General features: G+C 36.9%; 2 protein-coding genes across 2 annotated transcripts; both read right to left on the bottom strand.

Annotated features, from left to right (window-relative positions):
- Positions 1-463: 463 nt before the first annotated feature.
- On the bottom strand, positions 464-1,435 carry LOC103107659 (olfactory receptor 2H1-like). Its single transcript, XM_007516467.2, has one exon. The coding sequence runs from the start codon at positions 1,433-1,435 to the stop codon at positions 464-466; it is 972 nt and encodes a 323-aa protein (XP_007516529.2).
- A 13,785-nt stretch (positions 1,436-15,220) lies between these two features.
- On the bottom strand, positions 15,221-16,174 carry LOC103107660 (olfactory receptor 2G6). Its single transcript, XM_007516468.2, has one exon. It carries the CDS (start codon positions 16,166-16,168, stop codon positions 15,221-15,223), a length of 948 nt encoding a protein of 315 aa, XP_007516530.1. The 5' UTR covers positions 16,169-16,174.
- Between the last annotated feature and the right edge of the window lie 3,691 nt (positions 16,175-19,865).

A 19,865-nucleotide genomic window follows, 5' to 3' on the forward strand; every position in this document is an offset into this window, starting at 1 on the left:
GCTACATCTTTACTTTTATTTTTCTCAGAATTACAGTAACCTATAGCAACAAAAATAGTCATATAGCAACAAAAATAGTCATAAATTGATATACCATGAACACAATTTTTAATGATGCTTGAAAGCATTTCCCTTTTGAAAACAGGGAGAATGTTAGCATTTTCAATATCCTTTCTAGTTCAAAATATTGACTACTTTTTAAATATATATATATATGTACATATATGTATTTCCTTTTGTTGCCCTTGTTTTATTCTTGTAGTTATTATTGGTGTCGTCATTGTTAGGACAGAGAGAAATGGAGATAGGAGGGGAAGACAGAAAGGGGGAGAAAAAGATAGACACTTGCAGACCTGCTTCACCATCCTGTGAAGGGACTCCCCTGCAGGTGGGGAGCTGGGGAATTGAACCGGAATCCTTAGTCAGTCCTTGTGCTTTGCAACACATGCGCTTAACCTGCTGACTACCACCTGACTGCCCAACATTGCCTTTTTTTTTGGGGGGGGGGGGAGTTAATCCCCTTCTTCAGTAGCCTTTGCAGGGCATTCTTTACCTCTTTATTTCTCAGGGTATAGATGAGAGGGTTCAAAAAAGGTGTGACCACAGTGTAGAAAAAGGTGAAAAACTTGCCATATTTTGAAGCAAATTGGTTTTTTGGATGTGTGTAAACCATGGCTACAGTCCCATAGAACATGAAGACCACAATGAGGTGAGAAGTGCAGGTTGCAATAGCTTTCTGCCTTCCCTCCTCTGACTGGATTTTCCCTATGGCTTGTGCTATGTAGCCATAAGAAGTCAGGATCAGCCCCACTGGCACAATGGTAAAGAGAACAGCAGAAATAGTCATTTGCCATTCATTAGTGGAAGTGTCTCCACAAGTCAAGCGTATGAGAGCAGGAACTTCACACAGAAAGTCATCCAGGCGGTGATGGGTACAGAACGGAAGCTGGAATGTGATAGAAGATTGAACTACAGACTCAGTCATACCAGACAACCAGGCCATGAATGCCAGCTTCCAACAGAGTGGAGGGTGCATGATGATGGTGTAGCGCAGGGGTTGGCAGATAGCCACATAGCGGTCAAAGGCCATCACCACCAACAAGATACCTTCAGTGGCTCCAAGACAGAGAAATACACAGAGTTGAACGACACAGCCTGTGTAGGTTATGCTCTTGTCAGGCCCCCAGAAATTGGACAACATCTGGGGTACTGTGCTTGTAGTGAAACAGAGCTCCAAGAAGGAAAGATTGCTTAGAAAAAAGTACATGGGGGTGTAGAGGCGAGGATCCATGCAGGAGAGCAAGATGATGGTCAAGTTCCCAAAGACAATCATAGTGTAGAAGAAGACCACAATCCAAAAGAGAATCATTTCTAGCTGTGGCCACTCAGAGAAGCCAAGAAGTATAAAGCCAACTGGAAAACTCTTATTGATCATTCCTATTACTTTTGGATCTGAAATATGGACATATTTGTAAGACATATTTTGTGTTTGCATTTTGTAAACAAATGTCTCTTTTGCCATTAATTTTCTAAAGTATTTATTAATCTTATTTGATAAGACAAAAAGAAATTGAGAGGGAAAGGGGAAATGAGGAGACAGAGGTAAATACTTGCAGCAGTGCTTCACCACTCATAAAGCTTCCCCCACTGAAGATTTAACTACAGACTATCTAATTTGTCTCTTTAGATTTTATCACCTTCTCAGTTTCTTAATGTTTACATAATTTTATTTCATGCACTTACTTTCACCTAGCTCAGAAAGCATTGTTACATTAAACAGTGATATTTGAAGAGAAACTTCAAGAAGCTTGTCTGATATTTATTCTTTTAAATGGTATCATTGGTTCAGGCTTCTCTCATTTAAAGAGAAAAGAACAGCTTAGTTATTGGCATGATATATCTTTTAAGTTACAATTATGTTAAATTATTTTTTCAAAGATTATGGTTTTTAACTTAATAAATAAAAGCATTTTAAGATCTACAACATATTTAAAACATACATTAAAAAATCAATGTTACCTTTAATTTCATCATTCCATAAAAGTTTCATAATGTACTTACATCTAGTTAAATAAAATGTATATAGATAAGGGCCTCATGGTGGCATACCTGATAGAGCTCATACATTATCATGTACAAGGACCCAGGTTCAAGTCCCAAGTCCCCAGTTTCTGAGGAGAAGCTACATAAACAGCTATCTAATACTACAGGTGTCTCTCTCCTTTTCTATATACCCATTTCCTCATAATTTCTGTCTTTATCCAAAAAATAAATAAAACAGAAAAAAGTATAGTACTCTTTTTTAGGGACTGGCCAGTGGTGCGCCAAGTGTAGAATATTTTTTACAATGATCAAAGACTTGGGTTCAAGCCCTGCTGGTGGGGAAGAAGTTCCACAAATGGTGAAAAAGGACTGCAGGAGTCTGTCTCTTTCTCTTTCCCACTTTATTTTCCTCTTCTTTCTCAATTTCTCTGTCTCTTCAAAATAAATAAATAAATATGTAGAAGTACTGCTCTTTTAAAATATAACTTCAGGTCAGAGAAACATAATGATTTAAGTAATAAATTTTCAGGTCTGAGACCCTAGAGGCCCCAGGTTTACCCACCAGAATCACCATTTGTCAGAAAAGAACAGTACTCTTGTCTAAAAACAAATATATATATTCAATATATACATAACTATATATACATATTATAAAGTTTATAATATTTAGGCTTACTAAGAAAATTTTTGCAAATATTATATCTTAAATGTAAACTTCTTTGAATTCTTGGCTAATTTAAAATAAATCTGAGATGGATAGCTCTATAAAAATTCTTTGTTCATTTTTTAAAAGGTACCAGCACATCTTCACAATTCATGTATTCAGTTGCCTTACTATGAACATTCTGGGCTAACAGACCACAATGAGTAGTTTGCTATCATTACACTATTCACTACACTACCAACCAACTTCCATTTTTCTCTCTAATCTAACAAGTAAAATGTGAGGTAATAGTTTGTCTTCACTGTGTGTTTTAACAATTGATGTGCTATTTTCTATTTGTAGGTCATCTGCAAATTATTCTTCACTAAAATGTCTCATTTAAAATTTAATAGATTTATCCTTTTCTGATTAATATGTAAGGTATTATAGACCACTTACATTTAGCCTATAGTATCTCAATTCATCCATATAGTTTGCCCAAGTAAAATATTTCATTATGATCTTTTTTCTTCTTCTTCTTTATAGAAAATCTCTTTTTCAAATCTTGGTTTTAATATCCATGATAGTCCCTTCATTGACTATATTAGTAAAAGTTATATATTCTAGATATTTCATTTCATTATATGCATTTAAATCTTAAATCAATTTTAAGGTGAACAAATAACTTAAAATTATTACCAATTAGTTATTCAATGTTTAATATTTATCCAAGAATCCTTTCAGTCCACTGTAATTATAATTTTGTTATCAGCATTAAGAGCTCTGTTACATCCTGGAAGAGAGTCAGTCATACATTCTATTTCAAGGTTTGGACCAAAAAATGAAATCCACTAAATAGTAGAAACATTTTTTTCTCTTTCTTTCTAATTCTCTCTTTCTCTCTCTTGAGATATACACATATTCCTGAGGTATATTTATTAATTTATTATTTTAATTTTACTAGTAACTTTGTAATGATATACAAAATTATAACAAGGGAAAAATTTCATACCATTGCAACCACTAAAGTTCTGTATTCCCATTTCCTCCACTGGAAGCTACAGCAGTTCTTCTCCCAAGGTTGCAGATATAGGTTAACTATTATTTCTACAACTATCTGTCTATATTTGCCCATTTTTTCTCTTCTTCTTTTCTGTTTTTTTCTTTTATTATTATATTTGTTAATTGGATTGAGACAGGCGGAAATCAAGAGAGAAGGGGTTGAGAGAGAGGGAGAGATAAAGAGGGACACCTGCAACATTGCATCACCACTCACAAAGCTTTCCCCCTGCAGGTGAGGACCAGGGACTTGACCCCAGGTCCTTTAAGCATTGTAACTTGAGGGCTCAACCAGGTGCACCACCACCCAGCCCCATATTTTATCTATTTCTCTATCACTGTCTCTGTCTATTCTTTTTCATTTTAATCAGACCACAGGTCTACCAGATGTAATTAAGTAGTATCTATTGAATGGCTTCATATACAGATTTCCATTCAAAACAGGCTAAAACTTCCTCCAGGCAAATTCTACTGCAATCAACATATGTAAAATGCTTTAGTAGACCAGGCAGTAGTGAGTTTGGTTAAGCTCATACATTACAATGCACAAGGACCGAGGCTCAAGCTCTGGTCCCCACCTGCAGCGGGAAAGCTTCACAAGTGATGGAGCAGGGCTGCAGGTGTCTCTCACTATCTTCCCTTCCCTCTCAATTTCTTTCTGTCTCTATCCAATAATAAACAAATAAACAAAATTCTTTAAATGTGAAACAATGAAGCTCCAGGATTTATTTTAAAATCGTTTTTCACTTAAAAATACTCTTCTTAACTATACCATCTAATGTGTAGGTATTAAACTAGTTAGTTGGTCATAGAAATAGTGACAGTCGGGGGTTGGGCGGTAGCACAGTGGGTTAAGCGCACATGGTGCGAAGCACAAGGACCAGCATAAGGATCCTGTACTCCTGCGTGGGTGTGTGTTGGGGGGGAGGAGGGGTGGTCACTTCATGAACAGTTAAGCAGGTGTCTATCTTTCTCTCCCCCTCTCTGTCTTACCCTCCTCACTCTGGTTCTCTCTGCCCTATCCAACGACAATGACATCAATAACCACAACAACGATGAAACAACAAGGGCAACAAGAGGGGAAAAATAGTGTCCGGGAGGAGTGAATTCCTGGTGCAGGCAATAACCCTGGAGGCAAAAAAAAAAAAAAAATAGTGATTGCCGTGTGTGTGTGTGTGTGTGTGTGTGTGTGTGTGTGTGTTTATGTGTCTGTGGTGAATTTCAAAATTCTATATTAAATAATCTTTGGAATCAGTAAGAATGAAAAGAACTAGGAAATAATTTCCACGTCTTAAAAATACAACTTATTTCCACTAAGTTTCATAGAACAAACCACAAGTTCAGGGAATTGTTATATTTTACCTATTTATACAAGTCTATTTCTATTTTCTAAGTGTTGCATCTCAGAAATATAAATAGCTTACCCAACTGGAAGCAGACAGATCACAGAACACCCACAACTATTCAGGAGACACCCAAAGACTTTTCTGATTTGAGGTCTTGTCCCTTACTTCCTGTACATAGTGTCATCCCAGTTAAATTGATGGCATTGTGCAGTCATTAGCTGTCAGAAGGAGACTGGACATTTATTTTTGCATTCAGAGTAAAAGTATGAGTAGCACAGAGGGAACTGGGCTTCTCAGGAGGCCCCTTAGGACTTTTTATCCTTATATGCAATTAGCTGTCAGTCCAGAAATGGTGCAAATGCCAAGAGAAAAAAAACTGCAATCTTTTGTCTTCAGCAAGTGAACTGAATTGAGCTGTCACTTTAATTGCTTTTAGTTGAATGTTTTAAATTGATCCCCCATTAACATAATAATGCAAAATTTTATTCATTTTCATGCTGTACTTATTGATAGTAATTGATTTACTCATTCACCCACAAATGCTTATTGATTCCCTCATATCTTCCCATCTTGTACTAGTCATAAGTAACATAATAAGTAAGAAAGAAAATGAGGAAAATTAAGCACACGTAGTGCAAAGCTCAAGGACCGACATAAGGATCCTGGTCCGAACCCCCAGCTCTCCACCTGCAGGCGGTTTGCTTCACAAGTGGTGAAGCAGGTCTGCAGGTGTCTATCTTTCTCTCCCCCTCTCTGTCTTCCCTTCCCTTCTCCATTTCTCTCTGTCCTATCCAACAACGACGACATTAATAATAACCACAACAATAAAACAACATGGGCAACAAAAGGGAAATAAATATTTAAAAAAGGAAATGAGGCAAAAAGGATAATATTGTCTACCAGAAGAAAAGTGGCTACATATATAATTGTACAACTAAATTATTCGAAGGGCATTGGAGAACTCCACAGTGTTTTTAAAAGAAAATAAATTACAAAAAGACATTCTGGGGCCAGGTGGTTGTGCACCAGGTTAAGCACACATAGCAGGGAGCTCAAGGACCCCAGCTCCCCACCTGCGGAGGCAGGGGGTCGCTTCACAATCACTGAAGCAAGTCTGCAGGTGTCTATCTTTCTCTCTGCCTTTCATCTTCCCCGCCCCTCTCAATTTCTCGCTGTTGTTGCAGAGAGAGAAAAATTGGGAGGGGAGAGGGAGATAGAGGAGAAAGACACCTGTGTCCCTACTTCACCACTTGTAAAGCTCCCCTGCAGGTGGGAACCAGCGGCTTGAACCTGGGTCCCTGAGCGCTGTAATGTGTGTGCTTAACCAGGTGTCACCACCCGGTCCCACCCTCTCGATTTCTCTCAGTCCTATCCAAAAGAAAAATCGAAAAATTGACAGTAGATTCGTAGTGCAGGTACCAAGCCCAGCAATAACACTGAAAGAAAAAAAAAATCATGGGACTGATAGTGACATACTCAGTAGAGCACACACAGTACCATGTCTAAGGACATGGGTTCAAGCCCCTGGTCTCCACCTGCAAGTAAGAAGCATTACAAGTTGTTAAACAGTGTTACAGGTGCCGCTCCTATTTTCAATCTTCCTTTTTCTCTCTTCCTACCTGTATAATGCACCCCTCTCCTCTCAGCCTGTGTCAAAAAAAAAAAAGTAAGAACAAGAGAAAGGAAGGTAGAAAGAAAGAAAGAGAGAAAGAAAGAAAGAAAGGAATTTTTTACATCTGTGATTTCTATTTGGAGTTTTTCATAATTTTTTCTGACCTTGTGGATACTCGCATTCAATTAAACATATTGGTGGGTATTTTAGAACTGTTATTTTGAAGCCTTTTTCAAGCACCATATATAATTCCTTTCTTAGATTTTTAATTATATTTATTTATTTATAGGATAGAGACAGCTAGAAATTGAGGAGAGAGAGAGAGAGTGAGAGAGAGAACTGCAGCACTTCATAATTTTTGTTACCTGCTTTCTTGTTAACTACCCTAACTGATTTCAACCCTGTTCCCCTAGCATTTTTTAAAGCTAAGGACTTTTAAAATATACGTTTGAAAACATGTGAGTGAATTACTCATATTTGCTGTGTCTCTTACCTGTGCATACCAAGTGTGCATAACATCAATAAAAGTCTTATATTTGGGGCCAGGTGGTGGCACACCTGGTTAAGTGCACACATTACAGTGTGCAAGGACCCAGGTTCAAGCCCCTGGTCCCCACATCTAGGTGGAAAGCTTCACAAGTGGTGAAGCAGGTTTTCAGGTGTCTCTGTTTCTCATCTCTCTCCCTATCTCTCCTTCTCCTCTCAATTTCTCTCTGTCTATATCCAATAGTAAATAAATAAATAAATAAAACAAAAAATTTTAAAGATAATTAAAATAAAAGTCTTATATTTATCTTAAACCAGATGTCTCTCTCCCTGTCTATCTCCCCTGCCTCTCTCAATTTCTCTCTGTCCAATGAAATAAAGATAAAAGGAAATATTAATATATTAATATTAATATTAACATTCAATAAATCTCTGTTATTGATTTTATTGAGTTATTGCTTATCATAAAATCAAATTTCTCACGCTGTGATTATCAGCATGTTGACTAACAACCATAGGTGCTGTAGAGGGAATTTATGGGGGTGGGGAATAGGGCATTAAGAAAAATACACTATAAAATCGAATTCTTAATTATTTTTATTTGATATTTCCAGAGTCTCACACATACAGGATTTCACTGCTCTAAGCTAACTTCTAGAAAAAATTTCATTTAGAGGCTGTGGGGTGGTGTGCGTGGTAAAACACACATATCACAATACACAAGGATCGGAGTTCAAGCCCTTAGTCCCCACCTGCAATGGAGGAAGTTTCATTGTACAGGGCAGTAGAAGCAGAAAAACAGAACTGTAGGTGTCTTTTTCTCCCTCTGTCTCCCCTGCCTCTCTCAATCTCTCTCTATCCAATGAAGTAAAATGAAAAGAAAACAATGACCAGGCTCAGTGCATGTGCAATGAATCCACTGCTGCCACCAGCAACTTTTTTTTTTTGACTGGGGGAGGATAAAGATAGAGAAGTGAAAGTTGACAGGGAAGGGAAGATGAAGATGGGGAGAGAAAGAAAGACACCCACAGCACTGCTTTACTAGTCATGAGGCTCTCCCTTACTTTATCTGATTTAATTTAGTTTAATGCCCTTGAAGAAAAAGTATCCCAAGTATCCAGAAATTATCACTGTTAATAGAATAAATATGACCCGTTTTTCATGTTTGGATCATCTACATTGGTAACTTTTTTCAGGAGAAATCTATCACAGCAGGATAAATATCTATAGTATCTGATTTTGCCATATGAGTCACATTTTCTATATCATTTGAGATTCCCAGTTTTCTTCTTGATGACCCAGACCCTAATCCCATTCCTTAGCTTAGAAATAAGGACAGACCATTCAATGCCCATGTTGAGCAGGGAAGCAATTACAGAAGCCAGACCTTCCACCTTCTGCAACCCACAATGACCCTGGGTCCATACTCCCAGAGGGATAGAGAGTGGAGAAAGCTATCAGGGGAGGGGGTGGGATATGGAGATAGGGTGGTGGGAATTGTGTGGAGCTGTACCCCCCTTATCCTATGATTTTGTTAATGTCTCATTTCAGAAAGAAAGAAAGGAAGAAAGAAAGAAAGAAAGAAAGAAAGAAAGAAAGGAAGGAAGAAAGGAAGAAAGAAAGAAAGAAAGAAGGGACAAACACAAAGTGAAATATAAACTGGGTGTGGTCTCTGGAAGAAACAGAAGAGAGAGGGTAAGAGTGTTCTGGGGTCCTGGTGCATGATAGAGGGAAATGGCCTATGTTGGGAGTGAGTGTCCTTCAGACACCAATCACAGGGAGATAACGAATTGTACTCATGTGTAAGCAACTGTACTATGAATACTTCAGGTGTGACTTAGAAAGGAAGAGAAATTAGGACTATAGAATAAAAAGGGCAAATACATATTAATAAGGTAGATAATGGTAGAAATAATAGTCTACCAGTATCTGTGATCTTGGGAGAAATAATGTAGTTTCCAATGGAGGAGATGGGGACATAGAACTTTAGTTGTGGGAAAGGTATGGAATTATACCCTTATTATCTTATAATTGTTGTATAGCAATATTAAATCACTAATAAAACTTTAAAAATAATAAGTAGAAGGCAAGGGTGATAGGTTAATGGTTCTGCAAAGAGCCTTCCTTGTTCTTGGGCTTTGAGGTCTTAGGTTTAATCCCCAGTAAATCCATAAAACAGAGAGCTGAGGAGGGCTCTAGTTAACAAGCAAACAAACAAACAAAAACATAAGTTGATACTGTCTCTCTTGTACTATCTCTACCCTATATTCTTTGAAACACAAATGATTATTTCATGGAATTAGTTACTCTCACACTCCAGAATGCATTTTGGGCTTAAAACTTGGGGGAGGGAAATTCTTTGGCACATGATACATAAAAAGAGACTCAGAATGACATAGAAACTATATGCCTCTTTTTGTAATCACTATATAAGTATGCTTGCTGAATAAACATTTTATTATTAGAGTGCATGCAAGTTTTATGTTCTTTAACTGATACATTTTAGAATATATACACTAAAATTAGTGCAGTAGGATAAGTTTTCCATACCTGACTCTTTTCACTTTATGTAATATTTATATATAATTCTTTAATATGTAAATTTATATTAATTTTAGTGCCTATGAAAGAATAAAAATCAGGTTGAGGAGACAGCATAATGGTGATGCAGAATACTTTTTTTTTTTATGAAAAAGACTTTCATGACAGAGGTACTGAGGTCTCAGGTTGAATCCCCAGCACCGCCATAAACCAAAATCGAGCAGTTCTTGTCCTTTTTCTCTGTCTTTCTCTATATCTCTTTCAATAAAGTAAAATAAATGCATATACACATATGTTTAAAAGAATACCTATAACGCTACATTGTAATGTGTATATCTTCCACCAGATGTCAGTAATTCCATAATGTTGAAATTAAGGTGAATTTACTTGGACTCTGCATACTGACATATCCATCTTACTCTAAGTGTATTTATTATTGAATAGAGAGTAAGAGAACCAAATCATCGTTAGCATTTGCCTAGCTTATCTGATGAAGGGAATCAAGGGAAGACTACATGCATGAAAGTCCTTCCCTATAGTCACAGTAGTCACTTTTTTCTTATTTGAAGTTAATATCTGACTACAGATACATAGTATAAGAGAGAAAAACAACACTGATTGTTCTTCAGTAATTTTATATGAGTTATATAATTATCATGCTTAAGTGCAAAAGTAAACATATATGGTCACTCAGAACTAAGTTTTCTAAAGCTTAGGTATGAGGAAGGGGTCAGAGTAATGCTTATGCAAAAAGACTTTCATGCCTAAGGCACCAAAGGCTCCAGGATCAACCCCCGGCACCACCACAAACCAGTGCTCACAAGTGCTCTGGGAAAAATAAATAATAATAAATAAATAAATAAATAATAAATATAAAGCTTAGGTGGTCTCTTCTAAGCAGTGACAAAGAGACCCATCTGACTTCAACAAGCAGTTGAAAACTAATGTTCATTTCTTTCCCTAACAGATCTTACATTTGTTTAGGAACTACTGTGTAGAAGGTTAGTAATTGGTGGTAGGTATGATGTTGTTAAAACAGCTTGGAAGAAGTATGGACCTGTACTGCTATACTTGTATGTACTTCTACGTCATAAGACTAATTCTATTTGGGAATCCCTGGATTCCCTGACTAGGACCCCAGATGATGGGCTGGCCTGGTAGTGACCAAAAGGGCCATTATTAATTTTTTTTTTAATTTTTTTTTAATATTTATTTTATTTATTTATTCCCTTTTGTTGCCCTTGTTGTTTTGTTGTTGTAGTTATTATTGTTGTTGTCGTTGTTGGATAGGACAGAGAGAAATGGAGAGAGGAGGGGAAGACAGAGAGGAGGAGAGAAAGATAGACACCTGCAGACCTGCTTCACCGCCTGTGAAGCGACTCCCCTGCAGGTGGGGAGCCGGGGTTCGAACCGGGATCCTTATGCCGGTCCTTGTGCTTTGTGCCACCTGCGCTTAACCCACTGCGCTACGTGCCAGTCTCTTACCCTTATCCAGCTTTTGTCGTCCTTACCTTATCTGACAGGGTCAGACTTAGAGTGGTTGGGGAAGTGAAGTAGGGAGTTGGTGAGAAGGGTATCTAGGCCTAAGTAGAAAATACTTGATTAAATACTTAATAGTGTCTTTTTTAGGTCTTTCCTCATTTGCTGCACTTATTGAGTCTAACTCTACTCACTGCAAAGTATTGCATACTTTTACTTTAAGGTACATATTTTCCCCTAACTTACGAATACCTGTGAATATGTACCCTATCCCTCGGGCCCTGGTCTGTGTCTAGGATCTGTAACTTTTTTGGGAAGTGAACCACCCAAAATGGTACTAGTAAAACCCATGAGCTAGGAAAGTTCTCAGCACAGTATTGGAGGAGGAGGGTTGACATCCTAGGTCTGGCATCTCTGGACACAGTCCAAAGTGAAACATGACGAGGTGACACTGGTTGCATTGATTTGGTTGAGTCCAGCAAATGCAGTATCAAATGGCAGGGATCAAAAAATCATTGACTTGGTTCAATATCTTACAAATTATGTTCTTTCCCATGCCATATATTTTTTTTCTGGGTAGAATAAGGTATTTATAAATGTGAGAGTTCACATAGAATTTATTCTCCTGGGAGTCGGGTGGTAGCGCAGCGGGTTAAGCGCACGTGGCGCAAAGTGCAAGGACCCGTCAGGATCCCAGTTCAAGCCCCCAGCTCCCCAGCTGCAGGGGAATCACTTCACAGGTGGTGAAACAGGTCTGCAGGTGTCTCTCTGTCTCTCTTCCTCTCTATCTCCCCCTTCTCTCTCAATTTCTCTCTGTCTCTACCCAATAACAAATAAATAAAGTCAAAAAAAAATTTTAAAGAAATGCTAAAAAAAAAACAATTTATTCTCCTTGTACTGAGTTAAAGTTTATATACCTAGGCCTGACCAATTAAGTTCTCTTCCTCCCATTACCAAATGGATAATTCATATGACTTTTCAAAGTTAATCCAATTACCAAATAATGTGATGATAACATTAACTATCGATTGTCTTTTGGAACCCTAAGACAGCAGGAACCTCACATCTCCACTATAGAGCCCCTACTTCCCCCAGTCCTGGAACCCTTGGATAGGGCCCACTTTCCCATATGCATCTCCTAATCCATATCAAATAATATTGCATCCGCCGATGACAACCTAACCAACGCAATGATTGCCACCTCAACATGCTTCACTTCAGACTGTGTCCAGAGACTTCACATATGGAATGACAACCCTTCAGCTTCATTACTCGGGTGAGACCTTTCCTTTCATAGTATACTCTAATTTCATCTCAGGTGGTTCACTTTCTAACAAAGTCCCAAAACCTAGATATACAACAGTTTCTGTGAGAGAGAGCATATCTTCACACGTATCTATAAACTACTACAAAATATATACCTGAAAGCAGAAGTACACTAGAGTTTGCAGTGAGTACCTCCCTAACACTTCATCTCCACTATTCTAAGCTTTGGGTCCATGATTGCTCAACAATTTGTTTGGCTTCTTATGTTAACTCTCTTTTCAGTCACCAGGTTCCAGATGCCATCAGGATGCCGACCAGGCTTCCCTGGACTGAAGACCCCACCAATGTGTCCTGGAGCTCAGCTTCCCCAGAGACACATCCTACTAGAGAAAGAGAGAGGCAGACTGGGAGTATGGACCCACCAGTCAACACCCATGTTCAGCGGGGAAGCAACTACAGAAGCCAGACCTTCCACCTTCTGCAACCCACAACGACCCTGGGTCCATGCTTCCAGAGGGATAGAGAATGGGAAAGCTATCAGGGGAGGGGGTGGGATATGGAGACTGGGTGGTGGGAATTGTGTGGAGTTGTACCCCTCCTACTCTATGGTTTTGTTAATTAATCCTTTCTTAAATTTAAAAAAAAATTTTAATTTAAAAAAAAAAAGAAAATTCTAGAGGCTGGGTGGTGGTGCAACCAGCAAAGTGCACAATTTACCATATGCAGTGACAACTTTTTGCATCCTTCGTCCCCACCGACAGGGAGAAGCTTCATGAGAGGTGAAGCAGTGCTACAGGTGTTTCTCTCTCTGTCTCTGACTCTCCATCTCTGATTATTTTTTCCTTGGGATATCATTATGAAATATGGAAATAAAATTAATGTTGTAGATTAAATTAATTTTTCTCTAATTGTACAATTATCTTAAAACATTTGAGACTGATACACTGGTGAATTACACACTCTTTGTAGAGAAGACAGAGAGAAAGACATACCTCCTACATTCATTCCCTCTCACATTCATTCAACTTTTAAAGCCTTTATAGTAAATGATAGTGAACTTATACAATTTGTAGATTAATCTACTTAATGAGAACTTACTTATTTGATTAGTAAAGTCATAATTTCCATCATAAAAATAATATTGTAACAAAATTCAGAGTTATATTTGTGTTTCTCATTATAAAAATAAACTAATATAATAAGACTTGACTATTATGTGATTTAAATTATCTTCATGGGAGAATGATAAATATAATTTTAATATATATGCATACATGTGTGTGTTTCATGATCTTTGGAAATATGTATTACTAAACAATTAATTAGCCTACAAGGTGAAATGAATGATGCTTCCAGAAACTGAGTTTATGTAACATTGCAGTTGACCACTTAGGAATAAGTGGAAGTTGAAAAGGAGATCATTACTCCAAGATGTAATCTGTAGATAAATGTGATGATTTGGTTGAGTAATAATAAAGAGCCTTCTGTGAATAGCACACAGATTATTTGAATCCATGTTGTCTGGAAGAGTGAAACATGATTCTGCCTTGAGTAGGTTATCTTATTATAGAGTTCTGTATTTAAGACAGAAAAGGTAGTTCACAGGGTAGGGTAAATACTTTGACTGTATGAGGTTCAGATTAGAGTCCTAGCACCACATTAAGAGGTGCTCTGGCACTGACAATGAGTTGGGAAGGAGCTTTGATACCGTGGTGACTTTTTCTCTCTCTCTGTACCCAAATAAAGAAAAAGCAGCACAAACCAGTAAAATTAGGCATGTGTAATGTCCCAGCTCTAGGTGGAAAGAAGCACAGACACACACATTTAGTGTTCTGCAATTTTTATACTTTATGTGATTTTAAAAAAGTACTTAGAAGAAATAATTTATAAGCTCACAATAGCCCACTAAAATCATTTGCTTTATTCTTGCAGCTTATATATTTTTTTAATTAGCAGATCAGTTATTTACAGTATAGGCTTTAGTGCATCTTTAAGCCATCTCCCCTTGATTGATGTCTAGGAGACATAACAATGTCCCTTCATCCTCTTCCATACCCACCTCTGCAGAATGCTTTGCTTTGATGCAATACACTGTACCCAGTCTGAGTTTCGCCTTGTGTTTTCCCTTGCTGTTCTTTATTCTTAAACTCCACCTGTCAATGAGATCACTAAGCATTGGTCTTTCTCTTTCACGCTTGTCTCACTCAACATAATACCTTCAAAATTATATAGATAGATAGATAGATATAGATATAGATTAGATATAGATATAGATGATATAGATATAGATATAGATATAGATATAGATATAGATATAGATATAGATATAGATATAGATATAGATATAGATATAGATATAGATATAGATATAGATATAGATATAGATATAGATATAGATATAGATATAATATATATTTGCCTCTGGGATTATCGCTGGCGCTCAGTGCCTGCACTAAGAATTCACTGCTCCTGGAGGCCTTTTTGCCCTTTTATTGTCCTTGTTATTTATCGTTTTTGTTGTTGTTATTGCTGTCATTATTGTTGGATAGGACAAAGAGAATTCGAGGGAGGAGAAGAAGACAGAGATGGGGAGGGAAAGACAAGACACCCGCAGACCTGCTTCACCGCTCGTGAGGCGAGCCCTCTGCAGATGGGCTGCCAGGGGCTGGAACTGGGATCCTTAAGCCAGTCCTTGTGCTTCTCTCCATGTGTGCTTAAGCCGCTGCACTACTGCCCAGCCTCCAATTATATCCTTTTTAACCCAAGAACATTACCCCTCACCAGTGTCTTCAAGGCCCCTTTGACATCTTTGTTTCTCAGAGTATAGATAATGGGATTTAAAAGTGGAGTTACTATAGTGTAAAAAAGAGAGACAAACTTGCCCTGATTTTTAGAGCTACTTTTTGATGGCTGGAGGTACATGAAGATAATGGTCCCATAGAAAATGACAACCACAACCAGGTGGGAAGAACAAGTTCCAAAGGCCTTCCGGCGCCCTGCTGCTGACTTAATCCTCAGCACAGCCTGGGTTATAAAACCATAAGAGACTAAGATGAGTGACACAGGGACAACTAGAAAGACCACACTTGCCACAAAGAGTTCGGCCTCATTGAAAGTTGTGTCGACACAGGCCAATTTAATGATCACTGGCACCTCACAGAAAATGTGATCTAGTTTGCGATGACCACAAAGGGGTAGTTGTACAGTAAGAGAACACTGAATTAAGGAGGTGACTAGGCCACTAAACCATGCTGTGCTAGCCAGAGATGCACAGAGTTGAGGATGCATAATGGTTGTGTAGTGAAGAGGCCTGCAGACAGCAGCATAGCGGTCATAAGCCATGATAGCCAATAGAATACACTCAGCAGATCCTAGCCCCATGGCCACATACAGCTGGGCCACACACCCACCGTAGCTCATGGTTTTGTCTTTCTTATTCATGGTAACCAGCAATTCTGGTGCAACACTAGTAGTAAAGCAGATATCCACACAAGAGAGGTTGCTGAGGAAAAAGTACATGGGAGTATGGAGCTTGGTATCCAGACATGACACCAAAATGATAGCAGCATTCCCCAGAAGATTCAAGATGTAGAAGACCAAAATAATAACAAAAAGGACCCGCTCAAGCTGTGGTTGATCTGAAAATCCCAGGAGGAGAAATCCTTTTCCAGAACTGTTACTGCTTTCTTCCATTGTCCTGCAGATTTCAATTCAAAAAGAAATGAATATTCTAGGGAAAGAAGGCTACGATATAAATACCAGTAAGCCACGACTGCCTCTAAGATGATTATTTTCCTTTAATAGTATTCAGTCATATTTTAAAAGATCAGTGACAATTTCTTCAATATGTATATTTTCACAGAAAATATTTGTCCTTTCTGTTTTCCTCTTTTTCTATGGGGACAACTCTAATGTTGGTTATAACTTGCTGCTATAGCCAATAATGTTTTAAAGTTTTAGTATATATTTCTTATGCCTTTACTTATCTATTTTAGAGGTTCACAGAAACAGAATATGAAGCCAAATATATAAAAATTAATATAGTTTACAAATCTTAAAAGTGTAGTATAATAAGTATTCCTTCCTGAAATGTTTAGACATTACTCATGTCAATTCATTATGAAAGTCATTATTTGAATATTCACTTGTGTTTAAGTTGCTTATTTTTGTTTAATAAATTTTTACTAATAACCAGGTCCACTTTAAATTAACAAAATGTCTATTTGTGTAGTAACAACTTCTTTCCTCTTTTAAATATTTTACTTCTTCATCTATTTAACTACTATTAAAGTTTTGTAGCCAAGAAAAGATAAATGTCAAATGCATGATAATGAATGTCTGCATTACTGTATGTCCATAATTGTGTATACATATAAAACTCAGGTCAAAATTAAATAAAGAGAGTACATATAGATATCTAGCCATACCTGGTTAGTGAACATCAGGCTCAAAATACTGGAATCATGCCATCATCAATAGAAAAAAAAAGTGAAGGTTCACATGCAAAAGGAGCAAAGGATAGAATATAAAATTAACTCTACCTTTGCCTCAGTACTCCTATCAAAGAGAAGAAAAAGAACATGTTTTGATTGTGTGAATCATCATTAGCAGTATGCTGATAAATTTCTGTACCTAGGTAGTTAGATTATGCTCAAATTATATTCCTTTTATGTATGTTAATTTTGAAAATAGTGTATAATGTATATGAACAAATGTGGTTTAGGATGTATGACTTAGTAGTTGGTAAATTATGTAGTACTTATATATGATTATTTATTTGATTTACTATATATATGATGTTTATAAGATACTGGTTTATTGTAGCAATACATACATTTCTGTGTTCATTAATGTGGATTTTATTTATGACTTTCATAAGACAAAGTAAAGGCAATATAGTATAGAATCTCTCTGAGAAAATACAAAAAATATTTTAACTTGAATGATATTGAGGATAGAGAAAAATATTTTATATGTTCCTTGTCAATAGTTATTTTTGCTAATAAAAGACTGAGAAGGTTCACACATCCCCTACACTATTTCTCATCCCAGTGACCATTATCAAATATCTAGATGCTTCCATTAGATGTTTCTGTATATTTTCCCTATTGTTTTCTTCTGCATAGTAGTGAATGGAATAAAAGTTCTAAGTTATAAATAATAAACTTTAACCTCCAACTTATCTTTTTTTTCAATTTGTCTTCTAATCTTAGTATCCCTACTTTCAACTGTTAAATAGAACATAATCATCCAAGGAAATGAACAACAAAAGAAAGGGTAGTCACTGAAATCAGAAGGCAAAGAAAATCCACCCAGTACAAACTGCATGTAAGAGAAATAGGTACTTTACCTCATCAGAACTGGTGCTCAAAAGTAGGAAGATAGCCAAGCAATGGAGGAAAGAAAAAGGACACTCAAAGTCACTGGTAGTGGCAATAAAGTGCCAAGAAAAGAAAGTCAGAAGAATATTTTCCTTTGTAAAGATAGGCTTATTTTTGTGAATGGTTTTGTACACGTTTGATAGCAAAGGAGGTAAGGGGGAAGTAATCAGAGAAGTGGAGAAAAAGGTGTACATAAAGTCTGAGGAGTCTGTTATAAAGCTATTAAAAAAGAGTAGCATTGTTTAAACTGAGGAAATAACCACTCTTGGCCAGGGATATGGACCTAATTAATATAAAATGGTATATGGAGAAAATTGCAGCAAGAGGCTGCGTGGGGGTGCACCTAATTGAGCACACATATTACAGTGTGCAAGGACCTGGGTTCAAGCCCCCAGCCCCCACCTGTACTGCAAAAGCTTTGCAAGTGGTAAAGCAGTATTGTAAGTGTCTCTCTATCACCTTGTCTATCACCCTTTTCCCTCTCAATTTCTGGTGGTCTCCATCAAATAAATAAAGAACATTTTTTTTAATTTAAAGAGAAAATTGCAGCAATACATACAATAGAGTCTGAGGAAACAGGAAATATTCTCCAATGTCTACAACCCATAGATGTAATCTATATGATAAATATTAGCAACTGAAATTAAATTATTAAAGAATTGAATATGAAAATGTAAATACAGCACCTGAAAAAAAACATTATGGAAGAATAAGAACAGTTAACAAACATCTTAGAAAGATAAATTAGCAAAAAATGTTGCCATAAAGGAATTCTAAATCTTTTTTTAATGATTAAGAATGATTTGAAATAGAGATATTTTAGCATTAAGAGCACACATGAATCCCCCAATAAAGAAATTTTTTTTAAAAGAGCACACATGAAGCAAACATGCAATAAATTAGAGATTTGATGACCTTTCAAGAAGAGGCACTGATTAGATGATAGAAATACTTGAAGTAGGGATTGGCTTTAGTTAGAAGAGAATTTAAGAAAATTATGAAAGTTAAACTAAGTGATCATCTTGTGATTTTCATGTGGCAATAGAATAATGCTTAAAGTTAACTGCATAGCAAATGATAAGACGTGTAAAGATACAGTAAGTACCTGGAAATATTGTCTAAGTTTTTAAGTGATAAAGGAACAGAAGAGAGAGAAATCTTTGAAAGTCATTTTATTCTTGCTTTTCCTAGGGAACTAATAGACATTGCATGAGTAGTAAAGTATCTTACATTCTATGAATGTCTTGTTGAAGGAAGAATACATACACAAATGATATTATGTGGAAAACAGAACACACATAGTGGAAGATATTATTTAATATGTATTGATTTATTTTGATGAGAAAGAAGGAGAAAGAGAAAATAAAACACTATCCAGTATATGTCACATGGGGTTTTGAGAATAGATATCAGGACTTCATGCATGCCAGGACTTTACGCATTCTAAGAATGCACCCTTTGGCTGAGCCAACTCTTTGACCTAAAAGACATTGTCTAGTAAAACTGGGATCAAGAGGCAGTTCACGAGTAGAGTGTGTGCCTTGCTATGTATACAGTGTAGGTTCCAACCCCAGCACCACATAGGAGTGCCATGGAGCAGGGAAGGCTCCAGTGCTGAAATCTCTCTCTCTCTCTCTCTCTCTCTCTCTCTCTCTCTATCTCTATCTCTATCTCTATCTCTATCTCTATCTCTATCTCTCCCCCCCCCCTCTCTCAGATTAAAAGATCAGCCTAGGAGAAGTGAAATTGCACTTTTGTAGGATCCCAGAACCGTAAAATTAAACTAAAATAAAATGATGAAAAATAATATGAAATATAAAGGAATATAATATAAACTTATTGGAGACATCAATAAACATTTTTATTCATAACAATAACTAATTAGAATTTCCTCAGAGTTGACACAACTCCAGAATGGCATGAATTTCTCACTGACTCCCTGTCTAAATGAAAAAAGCAGTTCAGAGGGAGTGAAAGCAAGCATGTGCAAGGCTCTGGCTCCAGTAAGT

This window comes from Erinaceus europaeus, chromosome 2 (genome assembly GCF_950295315.1).
Source record: "Erinaceus europaeus chromosome 2, mEriEur2.1, whole genome shotgun sequence".
Taxonomy (NCBI): domain Eukaryota; kingdom Metazoa; phylum Chordata; class Mammalia; order Eulipotyphla; family Erinaceidae; genus Erinaceus; species Erinaceus europaeus.

Coding starts and splice junctions, on each gene's coding strand:
- LOC103107659 (XM_007516467.2), bottom strand. CDS start 1,435: ATGATCAATAAGAGTTTTCCAGTTGGCTTTATACTTCTTGGCTTCTCT.
- LOC103107660 (XM_007516468.2), bottom strand. CDS start 16,168: ATGGAAGAAAGCAGTAACAGTTCTGGAAAAGGATTTCTCCTCCTGGGA.